Genomic DNA, 19,778 nt, shown 5'->3' on the forward strand with positions numbered 1-19,778 from the left:
ATGGTAAATGGTCTTATACTTGTATAGCGCCTTTCTATGCTTTTACAGCACACTCAAAGCGCTTTCACATTATTCGGCCATTCACCCATTCGCACTCCCAAGCACTCACACACCGGTGACATCACCAGGAGCAACTGCGGGTTCAGTGTCTTGCTCAAGGACACCTCGACATGTTGACTGGACAAGCCGGGAATCGAACCGCTAATCCTTTGGTTAGGAAACGACCCGCTCTACCTCCTGAGCCACAGGGTTTTACTGGACTAGATTATATTCAGAGATATCTCTAAATTTTTGTCCTCTCCAGCTACACCTCTGAATATACTGCAGTCCATTAATTATGACCTCAATAATAAACCAACCAAATTGAATTTATACATTTAAGAAAATTTCACCAAAAAAAAAAACAAAAAAAAAAACATTTTGAGCTTAGAAACACAGATGTTAAGGCAGAAGTATTGCACTGAAGCACATGCAATTGTACAGGTGTACCTAATAAAATGGCCACTCTTTCAATCTATACCCAAATTTGAGATCCAACAGCATAATAACATAAACAAGCAAAGCCAATATAATATAAAATAAACTACCGTATTTGAAATATTTCATAGTTAAAACACTGACAATGGAAAAACGCAGTCATCTTAAGGTAACTGGCAGTATAAACAGTATACAAATAAACTATGCTCAGGAAAGGGGACACATGTTGTCAGGCAACTTCTTTCAGGAAAGACTTTAATAAAGTCACAGGAGCACATTCTTTCACTCTGCTGTCATTCTTTGCGTAGACCTCTGAAACTAATATTGGTTCAGTTTACAGAAAAAAAAAAAAAAAGAGAGACTGGCAGTGGCAGTGAGAAAAGGCAGATATATCATTTAACTTTGTGCAAACAGCAAATCAAGAGACTGAAGGCCACACACATTTATTCTGCACTGTATGCACAGACAAATGCCAAACCAAAACAAGCCTAAGAAACAGAGTGGCAGTGCATTCACATGCAGGCAGAGACCCTGAGGTTAGGCACAAGAAGCACTCTGAGGTGTTGCCAACCTGAAGCCTGAGGAAGGCACAGGGAGCCTCCACACTTACCAGGAAATAAGACTAGTGTTTGGAGTGGTGTGCAACAGAGTGATCACACACTAGAGAGTAGAAAGATACAGCTTCTGTGAAACTGAGGTGTGATGATTTATGATGCATTGCATCATCGCTGAGGTGTGAAGTGATGATTTATGATGCATTGCATCATCGGCCCCACCTACTTTTCACACTTCGCTTCCATCTAGATCAAAGACTTGTCAATTTTTAATGTTTTATGGTGTGTAATTACAGACTTGAAAGGATTTCGCACTTAGGTGTTACTTTCACTTAAGCACTGATGTAAAAGCAGCTTCACATGCAATTGTACAGGTGTACCTAATAAAATGGCCACTCTTTCAATCTATACCCAAATTTGAGATCCAACAGCATAATAACATAAACAAGCAAAGCCAATATAATATAAAATAAACTACCGTATTTGAAATATTTCATAGTTAAAACACTGACAATGGAAAAACGCAGTCATCTTAAGGTAACTGGCAGTATAAACAGTATACAAATAAACTATGCTCAGGAAAGTGGACACATGTTGTCAGGCAACTTCTTTCAGGAAAGACTTTAATAAAGTCACAGGAGCACATTCTTTCACTCTGCTGTCATTCTTTGCGTAGACCTCTGAAACTAATATTGGTTCAGTTTACAGTAAAAAAAAAAAAAAAGAGAGACTGGCAGTGGCAGTGAGAAAAGGCAGATATATCATTTAACTTTGTGCAAACAGCAAATCAAGAGACTGAAGGCCACACACATTTATTCTGCACTGTATGCACAGACAAATGCCAAACCAAAACAAGCCTAAGAAACAGAGTGGCAGTGCATTCACATGCAGGCAGAGACCCTGAGGTTAGGCACAAGAAGCACTCTGAGGTGTTGCCAACCTGAAGCCTGAGGAAGGCACAGGGAGCCTCCACACTTACCAGGAAATAAGACTAGTGTTTGGAGTGGTGTGCAACAGAGTGATCACACACTAGAGAGTAGAAAGATACAGCTTCTGTGAAACTGAGGTGTGATGATTTATGATGCATTGCATCATCGGCCCCACCTACTTTTCACACTTCGCTTCCATCTAGATCAAAGACTTGTCAATTTTTAATGTTTTATGGTGTGTAATTACAGACTTGAAAGGATTTCGCACTTAGGTGTTACTTTCACTTAAGCACTGATGTAAAAGCAGCTTTCAACTGTTGTAGCTGGTTGAGGTGGAGCTCTGCTGAACTATTTTGTATCCAAGTACAGCTATTGATTAATTTCATTAGGGATTAAAATGATGATTATTTTCTCCATTAATCAACTGAAGGTTTGTAAAGCTTCTGGCAATAGTGAGAAATGCCATCACAGTGCCCTAAACAGTTATCACAACAGTTGCACTGTGCGACAGTGCAGCCACAACAATCACCTCTGTTACTTCACTCACTCAGTTTGTGTGCGTGCGTGTTTCTGGGTTCAGATCACAATCAGTGTAAGTCAGAGATTAGAGAACAAACAGACAATGTGAAAAACTATTCCGTTTTATGACGGACAGTTAGACGCTTGGGATTAAAGTTATAAATGTTCTTGAAGGTGCTCATTTATAGTCTATCCAAAGTAATCCTGCAGTTTTTAATTTCCTTTTCGGGTGATGGAGCTTGTTGATAGGCTATCAGCTTCCTTCTGTCTGCCATTTGTCTGCGTGTGTTGCCTGTTGCAAAGTCTGACAAGCAGTCGAGGAAGAAAGGTGTGCATGCATTGCGCTTTTTTTTTTCTTCAGTACCAGTAATAAGGAAATGTGCATGGTCAGTTTTCACCATGGTATACGCTGAAGCCGGTATACCGCTGACCCTAACCATAAATCAGCAGTCAAAACCTTCTGTCAAAGTGAAAGTAATACCCAACTGTGATCATAAAACAATAAAAATGGACAAGTCTTTGTTCTAGACAGAAGCAACGTGTGAAAAGTAGGAGGAGCCGATGACATCATGGGCCATAAGTCATCACTTCACACCTCAGTTTGACAGAAGCTGTATCCCTATACTCTCTTTTGCAAACACTCTTGCAAAAACACTGTGCACTACTAAACCAGTCAGCACAAACCTTTAAGTACTGTTCATGGAACATGACTACTAAAGCAGTTTAAAATAAAATTATGAAGGGTATTACAGTGATGATATTAATTCTGAAGACTGTGTTATTGTGAGTACAGTCTATGTTGAAACATTCATGATTCCAGGTTTTACTCACAGCAGCACACTCTGTATTACTTTAACACCCACAAACTTTGATGTGTTATCTCTGAGACAATGGATAATTTAATAATGCTTCTGTAAGCATCTACACTTCACTGTACTTTCCACTTGAGTGGATTTGGATTGAACTGTCCACAAAATCTGGTGGTTTCTTTATGGCGCACACAAAAAATGTCACTATTCTGCCAATATACACAGAACTAATGCTTTCAGAGTTTCCTACAGTACAATAGTCTGATGAAAGGAACTTCCATAAGTTCACAACAAAATTTTCAAAAATAAGATTTAACCCCAAAAGCGCACATACACGAGGCAACAAGGGGAATTAGAAATGTGATCATAGCTTTGCGAAAACTGACACTAAAACACAAAAGATATTCTAAAAATATTACTAGGACAAGGCGGCAAAGGCCACCAATTATTTATCTTCAGCCCAAACTGACATTTGTTGTGTCTGTGAATGTTTAAAAATGCTGCATCTAGAAATAATTGCCAATATGCGGAGTGACTGATGAAGACAAAACTCACAGATGCCACAAGATGAATGAGAGGAAAGCAGATTTAATCAGAACGTGACAGGCCCCCAGTATGTGTGTAAAGTAGTGATTCTCCAGTCAACGCCTACTACTGTGTATGCATCCATCGGTGATGCGGTCTGTGGAGCATATACAATGGTAGGGTGATGGAGAATGGACTCCGTACATAATTTTTACAATGAGATTCACTATACAACATCTGTACCTTCTATGAGCAACTCTTGGCCATGGCTACCCAGCAGGGTGCGTGACAGAAATGGTGCAAAGTCCACAAAGATCTCTCTCAGCAGAGGTGCCACCTTCTCCAAAGCCCGCTCCAGCTTTGTAGTAATACTGTCAAAGAGAACACATCAAGACAGAAGTCACAAAAGGAAATTAGACACACGCAAAAATTTAAGGGACATGATGTTTCATCAAGAGCAGGACAGGAAAAGAGGAGTAAAGGAGTGAGAGTCTCACAGTCAATCCAGAGCACACAGCTAACAGCAGTTAGTGTGTAGCCAGACTGTCAGTGTCCTGGTGGGTGCAGAGGGTAAACAATACATTTCAGAGGATGAAAACCAAAACAGATATCCCATAAGGCTATGTTTGCTATCACTGGGGATTTATAAAAAAAAAAAAAAAAAAAAAAAAAAAAATTTTTTATTTATTTATTTATTTATTTTTACTGAAAGAGGACTTCTCACTAGTTGTTTGCATTCTTTGTGACATGTTACCAGACTTGCACATGAGATCACAGTTGTTCAGTGCTGCAGAGGGAAGTTCCTTATCTTCTGCACACTCACTACATGCTGCTGGCTGACACTATCTCACACCTCAGAGAAACAGTGACTGGAGTCATGCAGCCATACAAGTCAGACTGTATACAAGCAGAGATACGACTCAAGCTGTAACATATCTCTGTGCTCCGATGTGTATACACACAGGTACTAGGCAACATGAGGAAGGTTAAAGCTTGTTTTCCCAGCTAAGATATGCAGAAAACAGCAGGATAGAGAAAACCAGAGAGAAAGGTTTGCTTTAAGTTTTTTATGATTGTGTAGTGTAAAGTGCCTTCCCGCGCCCTGGGAAAACACAGCAAAGGAATGACAGACTAGCATAAAAAAGTAGAGTGCAGTGTAGGTGGCTAACATAAATGTCCTTGCCTAAGACACTGGCCTGCCCTTCTGGAGGGTGCCTGTAATCCTGTCAAGGAACTAAAGGGTTTGAACTCGGGAGATGTCAGTCTCTGGTGTAGTGGACACTGGTCCACCTCGCAAACGCCACTGAAACAGAGAAAAAAAGAAACCACAGGCGGTATTTCCTTCTTGCTGCCTTGTGATTTAAGGGTTGGGTTCATGAACAAAAGCTATAACTATAAATATAAAAGACCTAATTATAATCATATTTTTGTTGTTTTCAGTAGAATGGAGCAGGCAAATCAGCTTCGATGTATGTTCTTCATCTAAAATGTAACTTAGGAGTGAGCAGGCTCTGCAGTGAGATAGTACTATCATTGACTTCACAGTTACGCTAAGTGATGTCAGTTACTGCTGCCATGGCAACTGAATGTCTATTCCTCTAGCAAAACACACTGAGGCAGAGAGAGAGAGAGAGAGAGAGAGACAGCCTGAAGAAAGACCTGGGCTCTCAGCAGTCAGTGGGAGAGCATCTGTCACACACTATTAGAGCAAGTGAGGAAGATGAGCCAAGGTCACAACAGGATGTACACACAGAAATTTACATAAAGAATTAGTGCAAACTTTGCTGTAGTGTTCACATAACGCTACCTCAGTTTTATTTAGTATTTAGTTTTGACTATGAAGAGTAATGAGAAAAGAAAATGTGTAAAAGTACCAAATTATTGTTCATTAAAGGTGAGCACCGCAGTAGAGCTCAAATTGTTGTTAGCCATCGGATCACGTAAAAGACATCAATGAATTCACAGAAAAGCTAAGTTTTGAAAAAAAAATGAAATGAGAGAAGAAACTGGGGCAAAAATAAAGATACACAACTTTATACATGAGTAGATTTTGTGACACAAACGGAATAAAGCGTCATTACTGACACAGGAAATAAGAGCAAGGGTAAATCGAGAGGGCCCTGCTGTACCTCATGTTTTCTACTGTGTCTTCAGGCATGGGGGCCACCGTCTGCACGGCGGGCAGATTTTTACTTGTGGCTCCACTGACAAAACTGGAGGAAGAGGAGGTAGAGGGGGCTGCATCTGTGGCTCCTGCAGGAAAAACCAAAACATTAGTCCAGGGCAGAAGTAATTACATTTGTTATATGTATTTCATTTTGAATCTTCTAAAGAAGTGATGATTAATTATTAAGTAACCCAAACCTACTTAATAGTTTTTTAGTAAGTATGTTAATGATACTACAGTTATGTTGTCAGAGATTAAATTTAATATTGAATCTTAAAAACATGAACTATGTTGACTGAAACTATATTAGTGCCATTGCCTGAGGCTGAAAATTCACGTGATGGCACACAGACTGAACTAATTGAAAAAAGAAGAAAGAATGACAAGTTTTAAAACTAGCCACGATCTGGCTCCTGACAGTAGACTGCAGCAGTCAGCAAAAATTTCAACCAAGTCAAACAAATGAAAACATAGTAACAGTGTCAAACCAAGTCTTTACCTAAACCCAAGTAGACCTAAGATGGTTGTTCAAACTGGTGCCAGGAGCAGCATATGGAACTATTTTGCTTTATAAGACATATCAAAACAACACCCGCATCAAATCTTTACATATTATACTTAGTTTTGGTATCAAAGCCAAAATTAGGTTATCGTGACAATGGTAATTCAGAGGTGAGCATTAAGTTACGTCTTCTTGGCAGCACATGCCCCAGTATAAAATCATTGTAACTGTCCTTGTGAGAGGTTAAAACCAGAACAAGTGAGATCACTGGGTCTGGATGAGAGCCTGTGGCTTTAGCTGAGAGCACACTTTGACTTGGATATATTTCTCACATTCCTGCAGGGGCTCTCGCAGAGGAGAGGAAGATTTTTTCTTTTACTGGAGCACATTAAAAAGGTGTTGGAGCTCCTAATGGTGCTTGGTGTTAAGTGGGTCCTTTCAGAGGCTGAGACTAGGAGCCCTGAGGTGGAACCAGTTCAATGCAGCACAGCCCCAGGAGAAGGAATGTGACAGCGGCGGGAGGAGGAGTGGCACGCTGTCAATCAGACAGGAACTCACACAGGAAAACCATGTGTAGAAATTCCTTTTTTCTACTAAAATATACATACCTGTATATTACAAGTAGATAAAAATTGAGCTGCTTAATTTGGTTGTATCAGGAGGGATTCTAGTGGCTGAAGGACAACAGTTTTCAATTGCTTGTGTATAGTGCTGCTGTTGACACAGATAGGAAGGTAAAGAGGGCCATCTAGTGGTAAGATAGAGGCCCTGCACAAGGATACAGGTTCATATGATCCAGCAGAGGGAAAACCCTTTAATTCTATTCTTAATAGGCTCCAGTGAAAGAAAAAAAAAAACTGTCATTAAGATGAATAGTAAATTTTCAAACAACTATAAAGAAGAAAGTATAAGATATATTCAGTAACCTTGTGTATGCCTTACCCGTGGTGTTGATCATGCTTTTGGAGGTGATAGATGCAGTAGCAAAGATGTTGGGGGTGCTGCCGGCTGTTAGCCCAGCAGACGTACTGCTGCTACTTCCCACCGTGTTAACTGTAAGGCTGCCGGGAGAGGCTTTCTTCACAGGCACCACCACACTCCTACAGGAAACACACACAATATGTTTCATTCATACATGCAGGTAAATATGAACAGTTAAAATATTAAAAATAGAAAATAGTGTATACTGCTACAGAGCAAGCAACAAATGCCAAATGGATGCAAAAAGGACAGCTGAATACAGTGAGTGGAAGAAGCTGGTGGTTGTGGGGGTTTGCCCTGTTTAGCAGGTATCTTCCCTGCCTTACCCTTGAGCAAGACACCACACCCCTAACAGCACCAGGGCGATATAGCAACCCCAGGCGGTAAGTGCAAATTCAAAGTCTGATAACGTCATAAAATTATTCATATATTCTGATGTATAGTATAGATATATTAATATAAAAATCACTGAATTATAACTGGGGATGAAATATACATTTCAGCTTTGTCAAAAAGTTCTAGTTGGACCCAAAGCCCAATAATTAAGAGCTGGAATTTGCAAGCTAGCTTTGGACTGGGGTGTGAGATCAAATTAACCTGTCATATATAAATGGAACAGGCATTTCGGCCCCGTTTCTAGGACAGAGATTCAAGGATTTTGTTTGACATTCAATTTAGCTGTTATCTTCAGACCATAAAGGGCAACATTCAACAATTCATTCACGTTTTAGAAGAAAAAAAGACTGTTAATGATTGTCTCTATCTCTTATATTCCAAGAACCAGCCAGCATGGGTTTGCCCAGACATTAGTCAAGACGTTAAGAAAGGTAAACATCCTGACCTGTAACTCCATCTTTCAACATAACACATGCAATAAGACACACACACACACACACACACACACACACACACACACACACACACACACAATGGTAAAGTAAATAAACCTGAGGGCAAAAGGCCAGTCAGAAAATGACTACACTTTCCCTCACATCTGTTCTTGCCACCAGTAGCCCTCTGCTATGCTTGGAAGAGCTGAAACCATCCCTGAACCTAATGAGAGGCTCTCCATGAGCAACCTGGCAGTTGTTACTGCCAGACATTTGAATCGTCTGTGGGAGAATTGCAGCTCATTGACCATGAGATTCAAGCCGTTGCTATTAGACATTTGATTTGCACACACACACACACAGAGCAGAATCTGTTTGTGACAGAAAGTTGCACATTGTCTTATAAAAATCTTCAGTATATATTATTTTCCTAGACACTTGGGCTGACACTTTTGCAAAACAGACACAAAATATGGAACCAAATAACTGTAAAATCAGAATAAAGCATATATCAAGAAGGGACCTAAAAATAACAGTGGTTTCCCTTTTTATTTATAGAAGACAGGCTCCTAAATGAAATGTGAAGAAAAGCTTGTGCAGGCTTGAGATGAAAGAAACAGATCTCATGGAAAAGTGCGGGAAAGCACAGAAACAACCTACCAGACCTCTGTTCACATGAAGTCTGATTGGCCAAGGATTAAAGTTGATTCAGTGAACTTGGCCCTGCAGGAGCTCCCTGACAGGAAAGAGAAGGAAAGCTTGTCCTTATCAGGCCGGCAGTTGGCCTTTGGGTTTGTGAGGGCAAAAGATAATGCCTTGTCCAATCTCCTGCAGTTACTCTGGGTGACACAGGCCAGGCCTTTGTTCTGTCACGAGCTAAGTCTGCTGTCATCTGACCCAAATCCCAGAAACCCTCCCTCAACAAAACAACACAGACTTTTAGTCTTTTACACTGCTTTTGTATATCCACAGTCCATCTCCATGCTGGACTCCATGGGAAACAAACCTAACTTGACCTTGATGTTTTTCAGGCTTTATTTATTAATTTATCTTAAGCACTTTTGTACAGTGCAAACAGGCTTCTCAAAATGATCAAATTAATGATGTTTTAATGGACAAAATAGCTGTGCAGTTTTTCTCTGTGGATAAAATACATAGATATTTTATATGACACCTAACAGGAATACAATACCTAAAATAGTAGCACAATAATAGGTTTTAAAAACTTAGCAGATGAAAATCCAGTCAATCAAGAGAATCAGAGAAACACTTTAAAGCTTCCTCATACATTATCTACAGCGATATAACTGTGCTATGAAAAAGAGTGATGACGCGTATCATTTATTTACTAGATCTTTGTGCTCTCCTCCGTGAAATCTCATTGACAGGTATCAGAATATCAATTGCACTTTTTGATTGCAGAATCTGGGTTCAAATTTCATCTTGACTTCAAAATTTTTCCCTTGCTCACATCTTCCAGCGGAAACCTGCCCGTTACATTAGATCTACAGGATGTAGAAAAAACATGAACCTCTCAATGAATAATTCATTAGCTGAGTGCTCATAAATAATGTATAATTTGTCTTGCACATATTTTATTAATAGGATTGTCTTAATTGAGTTGCAGAGAATAAAGCAAGGATTAATCTTGGGATGAATATTAATGAGGTCTGTGGCTGTGGGAGATGACTGCAGTGTAAAGTATAAAAAAGAAAAGCTTCCTTTAAAATCCCCCAGACGAAATCTAATCTTCTTTTTTTTCAGGAATACAAGGAAAGATACAGAAGAAACGTGCTTATATTCCACTTGCAAATTCAATTAAACAAATTACTGTTGCTCTCCATGGGAAATATCAAATATGTAAGGACAGCAATACTGTATCTCACATAGCTAATTTGAATACTTTCTGAGAAAGAGAGGGCAAAGGGAGGAATGATTACTAAAGAATTTCTGTACTGTATTCCCATCTGCTCTAACAGAAGTCTGGATGTTGAGCAATTTAAACCACTTCGGTATGAAAGTCTCTAGCAGAAGAACCTCTGCAGTGACTGCCCCTGTGCACTCCACTTTTTTTTTTTTGATGTTGTCACTCCCAATCTATCTAATCCCTGACAGACAAATGAAAGGCCCGTCCATGGCTGGCAGCTCATTTCAGTGGCAGGTGGCAAACAATTAGACACGGCAAATAGAAGCTGGAAGGGAGTGACATGAAAAGCATGAGGCAAAGTTGTATATGTGGTCAGGAGGGTTTGTGTGAAAGCATTTCAAAAATAATACACTTTGCCGTGGCGACTCATTTCAGGCTGCCAGTTCCTATTACAGGGTGTGAGTGGTGAGGGCGACAGGGCTGGCCGTGGTGTGGTGCGAGGTTGCTTCTGTTTAATCTGTCATCAACACCCTGGAGACCCCCACCCTCTCAGCTGTCCTCTCTCCATATACTCCTCCATCTTCTCCCCTATTCATCAGGCTCACCTCAGCAGCAGCATGAATGCATTAGAAAGAAGAGAGGCCCCATTGTTCTCCCTGACTCAGTCTGTCCTCTGCCTTCTTTCTGAAGCTTGGCAGAGTCCACAAAGACATATGAAAACTTGATCAAATCCGTGGTGTCCAGAGGCTAGGGAGAGTTTCTGTCTGTGCTAAACCTACACAAATTATTTTCAGAAAAATTATGATTTTCAAAACTTTTCAACCATAGGAGGCAAGGATCAGGGGAAAGCTGAAGCCTGAAATCCCCACAGGAGCAGGTTTCTAAACTCCAAAATCCAGACAGATTACTGTGGGGCTTTATCTAATCCATGAGTGTAAATAAACAACAGCAGCGCCACAGTGATTCAGAGACCTTTTCAAACACAGGAATCCCTTGCCATCAGGCATGAGAACAATACATGTGGTCTGAAACAAATAATGTGTCAGATCCTACTTAAGAAGCATTAGCCTGTATTCTGGATAACTAAAACAAACCTGGAGTATTACCATCAGCCTTCTGTGGTTGCTTGAGCACTAGCATACATGAACACGAGTACAAGAGTGCATGTTCACACACATGGGGACTTTACATTGAATTACAACCATTTCCTGGACATTTAACCTAACCTAAACTTAACCTTAACCTTAAACCAAGTCGCCGCCCAGTCATCTAAATATATTTTCTCAGCAATTTCTCAACACACGAGGGTTAAATTCTATACTGTAAAGAATAAATAGAAACTAATGGATGAAATTGTTGGAAAAATACATCCAAAAAGCATCAGCAAAGGTTGCAAAATGTTTAAATGTGATGTAAAGTCTAAGTGATTTGAAGCAATTGCAACATGTACTGTATTTGTGACTGTGATTCTGACTGTGATTCTCTGCACAGCAGACTACCAACCTGTCAAATGAGTGGAACTGCAGGGGTAGCATGGCCTGGGCCTTGGCAGCAGGGTCTGGGTAGGATACAGGCTCCAGCCCAGTCTCTATGCCCTCCACTGGAGCTGCCACCAGACTCTTCAGAATCTGCTTGACATTGATGCCCTTGTTGGGCTGGCTAATGCTGATGATGGAGGAGGGTGGTTTCAGCACATCCACGCTGGGTGACTCAGACAGACTCTCTTGAGACTTCTTCACCTCTGAGGAGAGCACAGATATGAGCTCACTCATGGCGTCCGGTCCTCCAGCGCTTTGGTCCAGGTCAGACCCATTAAGGATGCTGGCTATCTGCTCGTCTCCAATCCCAGAGTCTGTGTGGGGAAGACAGCTGTCCATGTGGAGGTCTTCTGATGGCACAAGATGGTCCCTACTGCTGTTAAAGGCCAGCGTAGTTTCTGTAAAACATGTACAGAAAACATGAAGTTACAGGCAGAGACTACAGCTAGCCACCTAAAAATATATGTACAACACTAAAAGTATTATATGATAATCACTGAGTCAACAGATTATATTCTTTATACCCATTATAATTTTATAATTATTTGTGATTGATTAATCATTTAGACATCTTACAGCAAAGGAAACCAATTCTCATGTTTGAGAAGTCAGAACCATCTGTTTGGTGCTTTTATGTACTGGATAACGCTTAGTGCTTAAACTAGTATCATAAAAGTTTTTCTGTACACAATATATCACATAGTTATAATTACTCTTTCTACATGCCTACCAAATTAACATATTATTTGTCAAAAGGAATAATTTAGAAAGAATTTTTTTATATACTAATACCAATGAATATAACTGTTTTACATTTCTAGCCAAAGAGCACATTTAGCAAGTGCCAGCACAGCTTCTTCTCCCTCCAGAAGATGTGATTCCTCTGGTGAGATTATCTGTTATTCTCCTTCTGTGCTAATAAAACATGAATCCCTTTCTTCAGTTTCTTCCTGCCTAAAGGCTTGAGAGGCATGTCTATTGTCAGAGGATTGAGATACTGTATTATTATGGGACAGTATACAATGTGAACTGTACTTTTCTATATATTGTACACAGTGTGAACCAAGAACTTTGTTAAAATGTGCATCATTCTGCCTCTTCATACATTAAAAATGCATTGTCTACGTAGGAATCTTGAACTAATAAAATGTTTGTCAACTTACACCAATGCCTTTGTAGTTCTAATTTGGTTCATCCTGACTCTGCTGTTGTTAGATACAAGGCCAGCCACATTAAAATTCACTACATGCCCCCTAATAAGGTCAGCAGGGCCTGATTTCGCCAGCAAGTCGCCTGGCTTCCTGGTCCATCAGACAATTGTCTGCCACACGCCGTCTAGAAAATTCCCCCATTTTCTGGTGAAATTTATGAAGGCAGCAGTGTGCCTCTCTCCTCCCAGCAACCTCTATGATCCCATTCTCCTCTGGTGGATTGCTTGCCTAATGGGTACTGACAGATGGGGCTGAAAATAGCAAGACTGGAACCACTGCCCCAAAAACCCACAATAGTTGGCCGGCATGCTGCTGCTCTTTCTTCATTTTCTGCATTCCTACCTCTTCAAATTACACTTTCATATTTCCCTTGGCCTCTCTTATTTTCCTCTTATTTCTCTTATTTACTTCAACTTTTTTCTAAATGGAAGTTGATAAAGCATGCTCACTCGTTAATAGCAGGTTGGCAGCAGACGTTGTGTTAAACCTTGGTAGGCACTCAATTACTTCCTTTGATTGGACTTAATGTATGATTTATGACTTGAGGAATATACTACCTTTCATTTCAGAGAGTACAGTGATGCTTATGCAAGTTCATAAGTACAATTTCAAGCCCCAACTCTGTTTGCTTCCACAGTGCAATTAGCAGAGCTCATGAATAAATCATAGGTGAATGCAGGCAGGCTATCCCTGCTATTTTACTGAATGATCTCTCAGCTCAAGCTGGCAGCAGTGTATCAAAGGGCCAAGGACACATAATATTCATTTATATCAGACACTAGTGAGTAGGAATAATAGATGCAAGAAAGGTAGGGCACAGCTGTCAGCACCTTTCCTGGTTGGTGAGTTGATCTCCTGACGTAAGCTGCGGCCTGATTGGCTGCTTATCCTGGCAGTCTCACGTTGTGGCTCCAGAATGTCACGGTACTTGGAGACCATGAGGACAGATATGAAGTACACTACAGCTAATGCCAGGAACTGGACTTGCTTACTGTCATCCTGTGGAGAGGAATCACAACATGGTTATCTCTGTTCAGAAGATCGCATTTCACACAACCTACACCAGCTGTGTGAAATGGTACTTTTGCAGCAAATGCCTCTTGCATAGAGCAAGAAAACACAAAAAGTATTGCCGTTATTCTCTGACATATTTCTAAAACCTGCTTTGAAATCAATCCATTCAAATTTTGTGAGCCTATATTCAACAGACAGCAGCTCAGTCAACACAGGCACCCTTGGTGGTTCACGTTTTGACTGACGGGTGTTAAAACTGCACACCTGTTCGTGCCTATATTCATTCTCTGTCTATAGCCAAGTCCTTGTAACATGTGTGTCCCGCACATAGACCAGCACTCACCACATCACGAAACACCACAGCACGCAGTCGATTGATATCCACGTCCTGCAGAAGGCGGTCAGGGTCCTTAATGGGAGACAGGTTACTAGGGACAGTCTCTATGGCTGTCTAACCCAGAAAGATAACACAATGACATGCTGTTTAGCACCATCAGTCAGGTCACAATAATGTAAAATACATTGCATAGACAAGATTTCAATAGGAGCACAGCATCCCACCTTGCTGGAAGTCACGGCATTTTGAAGTATTTCCTGAGTCTTGTTGTTGGGAATGGAAGACTTATTTCCTTTGTCTCTGTGTCTCTGCCTGCACTCAAGACAGTTCCTAACAGCCATACAACACACTGCACACACACAGAGACACACACACACACACATACAAAACTGGCTCTCATTTCAGAAATAAATGAAAATTAAATGTTGATAACACGCATGACCTCTTTAAAACTAATCAGTTATCTCTGATGGCTATTTGTTCCAGGCTGCCGGCAACAGACACTGGGAGTAAAATCAGCAGCCAGACTGATTTCACACTGAAACCAGTGATGAGAAACTGTATGTGTGCAACAAAGGCACTGTGAAGTCTGAAGGCTATTTCCCATCCCCAAAGCTCAACTTGGAGTCAACAATCCCGCACACAGCCTCGCGCACACTGACCCACATGCTTCAAAACAGAAAAAGAGACACAAATACACAGAATTTCTGACTGCTTTATGTATCAAATAATGCTACTAAAACAAATAAGTTCTGAATTTTACAGTTGACCCAATAAAATTCACAATTTCACTTGTTAATTTAGCAACTACCTTTGCACTCAGACGTAATTACTGAAATCTCTATCATGTACACAGACATTCAAACACACACAAGGGCAGAGAGGATCTCATGGAGTTCTGTGAGAAACATCACTGACAGACACAAAGAGTACCTGATTGCACTGCAAATGATTCTCTCTGCTTGTTATGAATTCCAAAAGCTGGAAATTGCAGAAAAACCATTTACATTCTCCAATTTGTATACAATTCGCAAATGACTCTCAAAATAATTAGCTTTGCTGATCAAAAAGAGGATTTTCAGGGATCAGATTAATTATTGAAGTGTGAACAGAATACTGGCATAGCATTTTCTAGCTCGTCAATTTCCCAGAGTAGCTGGCAAAATATGCATTTTACCTTGAAAAACACCAAGTAAAGATAATTATTTTTCTCCCCTACTACACTGACTGATTTTTACATCTACAGCAGTAAATTCACAATTATGATCTTACCAAGCCTGAGGCACTGGCGCATCAGGCCACCAGAGGACATGTTCTTCTCAGCCTCAATCTCACTGAAGTTGAGGGAGCTTGAGAACACTAAAACGTCCACCATAACCATGAGACGAGACAGGAAAGTGATGGCGGTCTCTGAAGACATGCCCTGTGTTGCGTCGATGTTCTCAAAGTCCATCTTGCACAAGCAACAAGAAGACACCAGTCACAAAACAAAAGCGCACAATGTCTTCTCTGCAGTGATTAAAGCATAACTTTTTGAAGAAAAAAAACATGCAACAAAATAAGCAAAGGGGAGCCTATCACGCAAGCAAACATGATGGTGGGCGATGCTGAATTCAGGAAATAGACACTTTATGTGAAAGACTGGCCATTATTGTCACATAAGGATGAACAAGAACCCATCTCTTAGGAAGCAGAATTTTCAAAGTGATGGAGAGTTTGTTCAGTTTACTACCTAGCTCCACCCAAGGTGATATGTCACATATTGTCTTATCAATCCAAAGCAGACACCTTTGATGAAATTATCCCTACTGCACATTTTCAGATCTATTTGATGAGTACAGATGTGTTGTAAATACAATATGAAATTAGGAAGGAGAAATTAAAATAGCATAAATACTAACCTTGGCACTCTAGACATGCACAGACAAAATAAACAAAGGAAGATGATTATTTTCAATTGAAGACCTCAGATTCAATCTAATTACAGCAGAACAGTAGAAGTAAATGTGAATTACACATGAAGAAGTTAATTACAAACATAAAACTGTTTCAAAGTGATGTTTTCAGCATTAACTGTGAGCAAATAAAGGTACCCCAATCAATCTACAAAAACTCTTATTTCCACCAAGCAGTGATAATAAACTACCACTAGATGGCATCATTTCCTTTCAGTGAAGACAATGACGTGCACTTACAGAAGGAGAGGTGGCTGCTGAGAGAAGGGGCAAAATCCCTCCACAAGCAATAATGATGTTATCTACCATTTGCGAGATGAGGTGGATGGTGTTGTGGACAAAAATGATGTTTTCATTACTATTAACAAAGTCCATGACCGATTTGGTGGAGTGGCTGCAGAGAAAGGTGGGAAAACAGGTTTATTAAGTATTTTTACATTATACTGTATAACTCACAGGGCTATAATATACTGTACAACAAACAAAAAACATTTACAGAATAAACAAAAAAGACCAGGTATAATATAATATATGTCTAATACAGCAACAAAATGTTGCGTTAGTTCTGACACAGAGGAGTAATCTGGGCATTACCACAGCCATGCTCAACCTCCCTATCAGTCGCTCTCAAGTGCACATAAACCACTTCACACACCTTCTCCAGACATGAATGTCACTCTCCAGAGCAAACAGCAGGTCAGTGAGCAGTCGCTGGTGCATGGCCGACCATTTGAACTCTGGGATGCGGAACATTGTGGTGCGTGGACCAGGGCTGAACTGATGCCGCTGTTCCTCTGTCATGGGCGTACCCCTGAAGCCCAGGTCCACACGTATGTCCCTCTCCACTTGAGGGACTAGGCGGCCATGTAGACCCTGATGGGACACCAGTTAACCAGCAAAATGAATGAATTTGGCATTACATACACAATCACTTATTATTATTATTATGAGATACAGCATACAGACTAGCTGCTGCTCCTATTTCACTGTCACGATCAATAGTGGACTCTTAATGAGATATAATGCTACTGCCATACTATTCACTGTGAAAGATGAATTGCCAGATTAAAGCGGGTCCTAAGATAACGTCTTCCTACCGGCAGGTAACAACAGTAGTGAAAGGTTTAAAAATAAACCCTGCCTCCCACTGGCTCTCCATCAGTGACCCAGTCTAGGTGAAAGAGCCTGACCTGTGAGAAAGAGCACAGCTCATACAAGGAGGGCAAATGAAGAAATCCCAGGTGAATGTTGAAGAATAATGCTTTGTCTATTTGTGCCTTCCTATTGGCTCAGCCAACTATTCCAGCAGCCCAATTTCCTGAATCTCAGAGGGATGTTACCTGATGTGCACCAGGTCATCCTGTCCCCATTATAAGCAGAGTTGGGGAAGAAAATGATTCCTGTGGGTCTGTTATTACAGAACTGGTTCACTAAAGGCCAACACATCCTGACACATCCCTCCTCACTTTCTACTATTTGACCCTGGTGCTGTATGCATTCATGATCATCTGCTGTATACACAAGAGTGTTCATGTTATTTTGACTGCGGTGATGTCAGTGAACATCTAAGCACTTTGAATTGCTTTTGGGGGAAGTTGCCTTGCCTCTACTGTTTCTTTCACAAATCTGAAAATGGGAATTAATAAATGTACTACCTGTTGAGCTTCAAACAAACCTGCGTGGTGGCTGTTGTCTGGATCTTCTTCATCTCCTTCTCTCCATCATCTGATCTTTCAGTGTCAGAAGTGTTGCTTGTTGCATCTGCTGCACTGCTGATCTTAACTGCTGAGGGGTCACCTTCAGCTGCTGCTGCTGCAGCTGTGCCCTCAGTGACCTCCAAGCTTTTGGAGGAGTCTGCCTCTGTAGCGGCCACAGAGCCGATACCCTCGTCAGCTGTCTGTAGCTCAAACTCGTCCCTCTCGAGGATACTGGGTAAGGAACCAAACTCAGAGGTGCCTGTCATGTGAGCTAGAAGGTCTAGCTCATCACTGGCACTGGTGTGCACTGGAGGCTCTGAGCTGGGCAGGCTCAGAGGCTCAGCTGAACTGAGATCAGGCAGTAGCTTGTCCTCCACACTGCCTGTCACCTTGCCAAACATGTTAGGAATGCTGTCCTTGTCCTCATCTAACGTAATGAGAGGGGGTGCATTTTGGTCATCCATTTTGCTCTTTGTCAACAACACACCACTAACATTACTCTTGAGCTTTTCCACAGCTGCACAGTAAACATTATCCAACAAAGAATCCATCTCCACCAGTGCTCCATTCTCAGAGATTCCCAGAGTTTCAGAGGACAAGTCCATGTCATCCATCTTAACTTCTATAGCCTCAACTTTTTCAGCCTTGATGCCAACCAGAAGGTCATGAACTTCGACCCCGACCCCATCTACTGTATCCTCTGTTCCTCTGAGGCCCTCTTCAGGCTCCTTCCCTTCGGCCAGTAGGTTGCGCGAGTCAGCACTTTCGTAGTCCGTCTCGCTCTCGGGTGTCTGGGAGTTATCGTCTATTTCTCTGATCTCAATTGTGCCCTTGATACCAGAGGCCTGAGCAGATAGACCAGAGATGGTGCTGACCAAACCCTTCTTTCCTTTCTTAATATTCTCCTCCTCCTGACGCTGGTATTCTTCATACATCTTAGCCAAATACTCTTTATGTGCCTCATATGTCACCTATAAAAAGGGCAATGTCATAAATGATGTTAACCACATGTGAATGACACAAACCACTGCAAAAATCAGTTTAGAAGATTAACAGTTACAAGATAATAGATTAAAATGTCACAGTTAACAGCAGAGGTCACTGCTTCCTCTTTGTTATACAGTCCAGAACAGTACTCGCCTTAGAGTGGGCTATAGAAAGTGTGTCCACCCACACACGCCATCCTCCCCACTCATACTTGATGGCATGGTAGAGCAAAATACGAAAGATGTTGTACACCATCTCGGTTATCTTCTGCTCATCAGAGTTTTTAGGGTTGATGTAGCTGAGGGAAAACATCCAGTCCTGCCATACAGAGCACTGAAGCAGACACCTACAACATGCACACAATAACAGTTTAAGTAAGTCAAGAAACGTTTGATCATCTTTAACAAGGTTAACATTTATAATTTGCATTCATTTATATTATAGAATTATTTATAATTGGTGGTAAAGGCCAATCTTTTTTCAACAACATTCTACTTTGAGTTTTCTATTAAAATTGAAACCAATTATCATTTCTGATTCTCCTTAACATCTTTGAGTCAAAATAGCATAGTGGTGATATATTTCAATTTATTCACATTGCAACAGATTGTTTTGCTCATTTGGTCATAAACACATACATTATTTGTATATTTGGCAGCATTATATCACACAGCAAAATGACAGCCGAGACAGAAAAGGGGCAGCCAGTAAAAAACTACTGCATTTTTTTTTTTGCGCTAGTAGTCAGACATAACAAAACCCTTTCTGCCTATTAATTTAAGGCTACTTATGTTGTTGAGTCATGTCAGTCCTTTCCTAAGACCTATAATTTAATTGCAATTTGACTTAAAATATATGTGTGTTCATCAGAAGGAGAGG

At 40.7% G+C, this 19,778-nt stretch overlaps 1 protein-coding gene across 5 annotated transcripts in view; it reads right to left on the reverse strand.

The window, feature by feature from the left end:
* The window catches only part of LOC109967493 (neurobeachin-like), a 193,426-nt gene that overhangs the window by 96,553 nt on the left and 77,095 nt on the right, over positions 1-19,778 (reverse strand). For 2 of the 5 annotated variants that reach the window (XM_020613098.1, XM_020613097.1), the window contains exons 21-33: positions 19,053-19,245; positions 17,891-18,883; positions 16,871-17,088; positions 16,456-16,609; positions 16,162-16,170; positions 15,533-15,713; positions 14,485-14,609; positions 14,267-14,374; positions 13,740-13,908; positions 11,664-12,096; positions 7,425-7,582; positions 5,943-6,066; positions 4,057-4,184 (exon numbers count right to left, since the gene is read on the reverse strand). In XM_020613098.1, coding sequence (XP_020468754.1) covers positions 4,057-4,184; positions 5,943-6,066; positions 7,425-7,582; positions 11,664-12,096; positions 13,740-13,908; positions 14,267-14,374; positions 14,485-14,609; positions 15,533-15,713; positions 16,162-16,170; positions 16,456-16,609; positions 16,871-17,088; positions 17,891-18,883; positions 19,053-19,245 — 2,993 coding nt within the window. Of the gene's footprint in view, positions 1-4,056; positions 4,185-4,996; positions 5,117-5,942; positions 6,067-7,424; positions 7,583-11,663; positions 12,097-13,739; positions 13,909-14,266; positions 14,375-14,484; positions 14,610-15,193; positions 15,235-15,532; positions 15,714-16,161; positions 16,171-16,455; positions 16,610-16,870; positions 17,089-17,890; positions 18,884-19,052; positions 19,246-19,778 lie in introns of those variants that run through there. The other 3 variants (XM_020613101.1, XM_020613099.1, XM_020613100.1) reach the window with 3 other exon arrangements.

This window comes from Monopterus albus, unplaced genomic scaffold (genome assembly GCF_001952655.1).
Source record: "Monopterus albus unplaced genomic scaffold, M_albus_1.0 scaffold130.1, whole genome shotgun sequence".
Taxonomy (NCBI): Eukaryota; Metazoa; Chordata; class Actinopteri; order Synbranchiformes; family Synbranchidae; genus Monopterus; species Monopterus albus.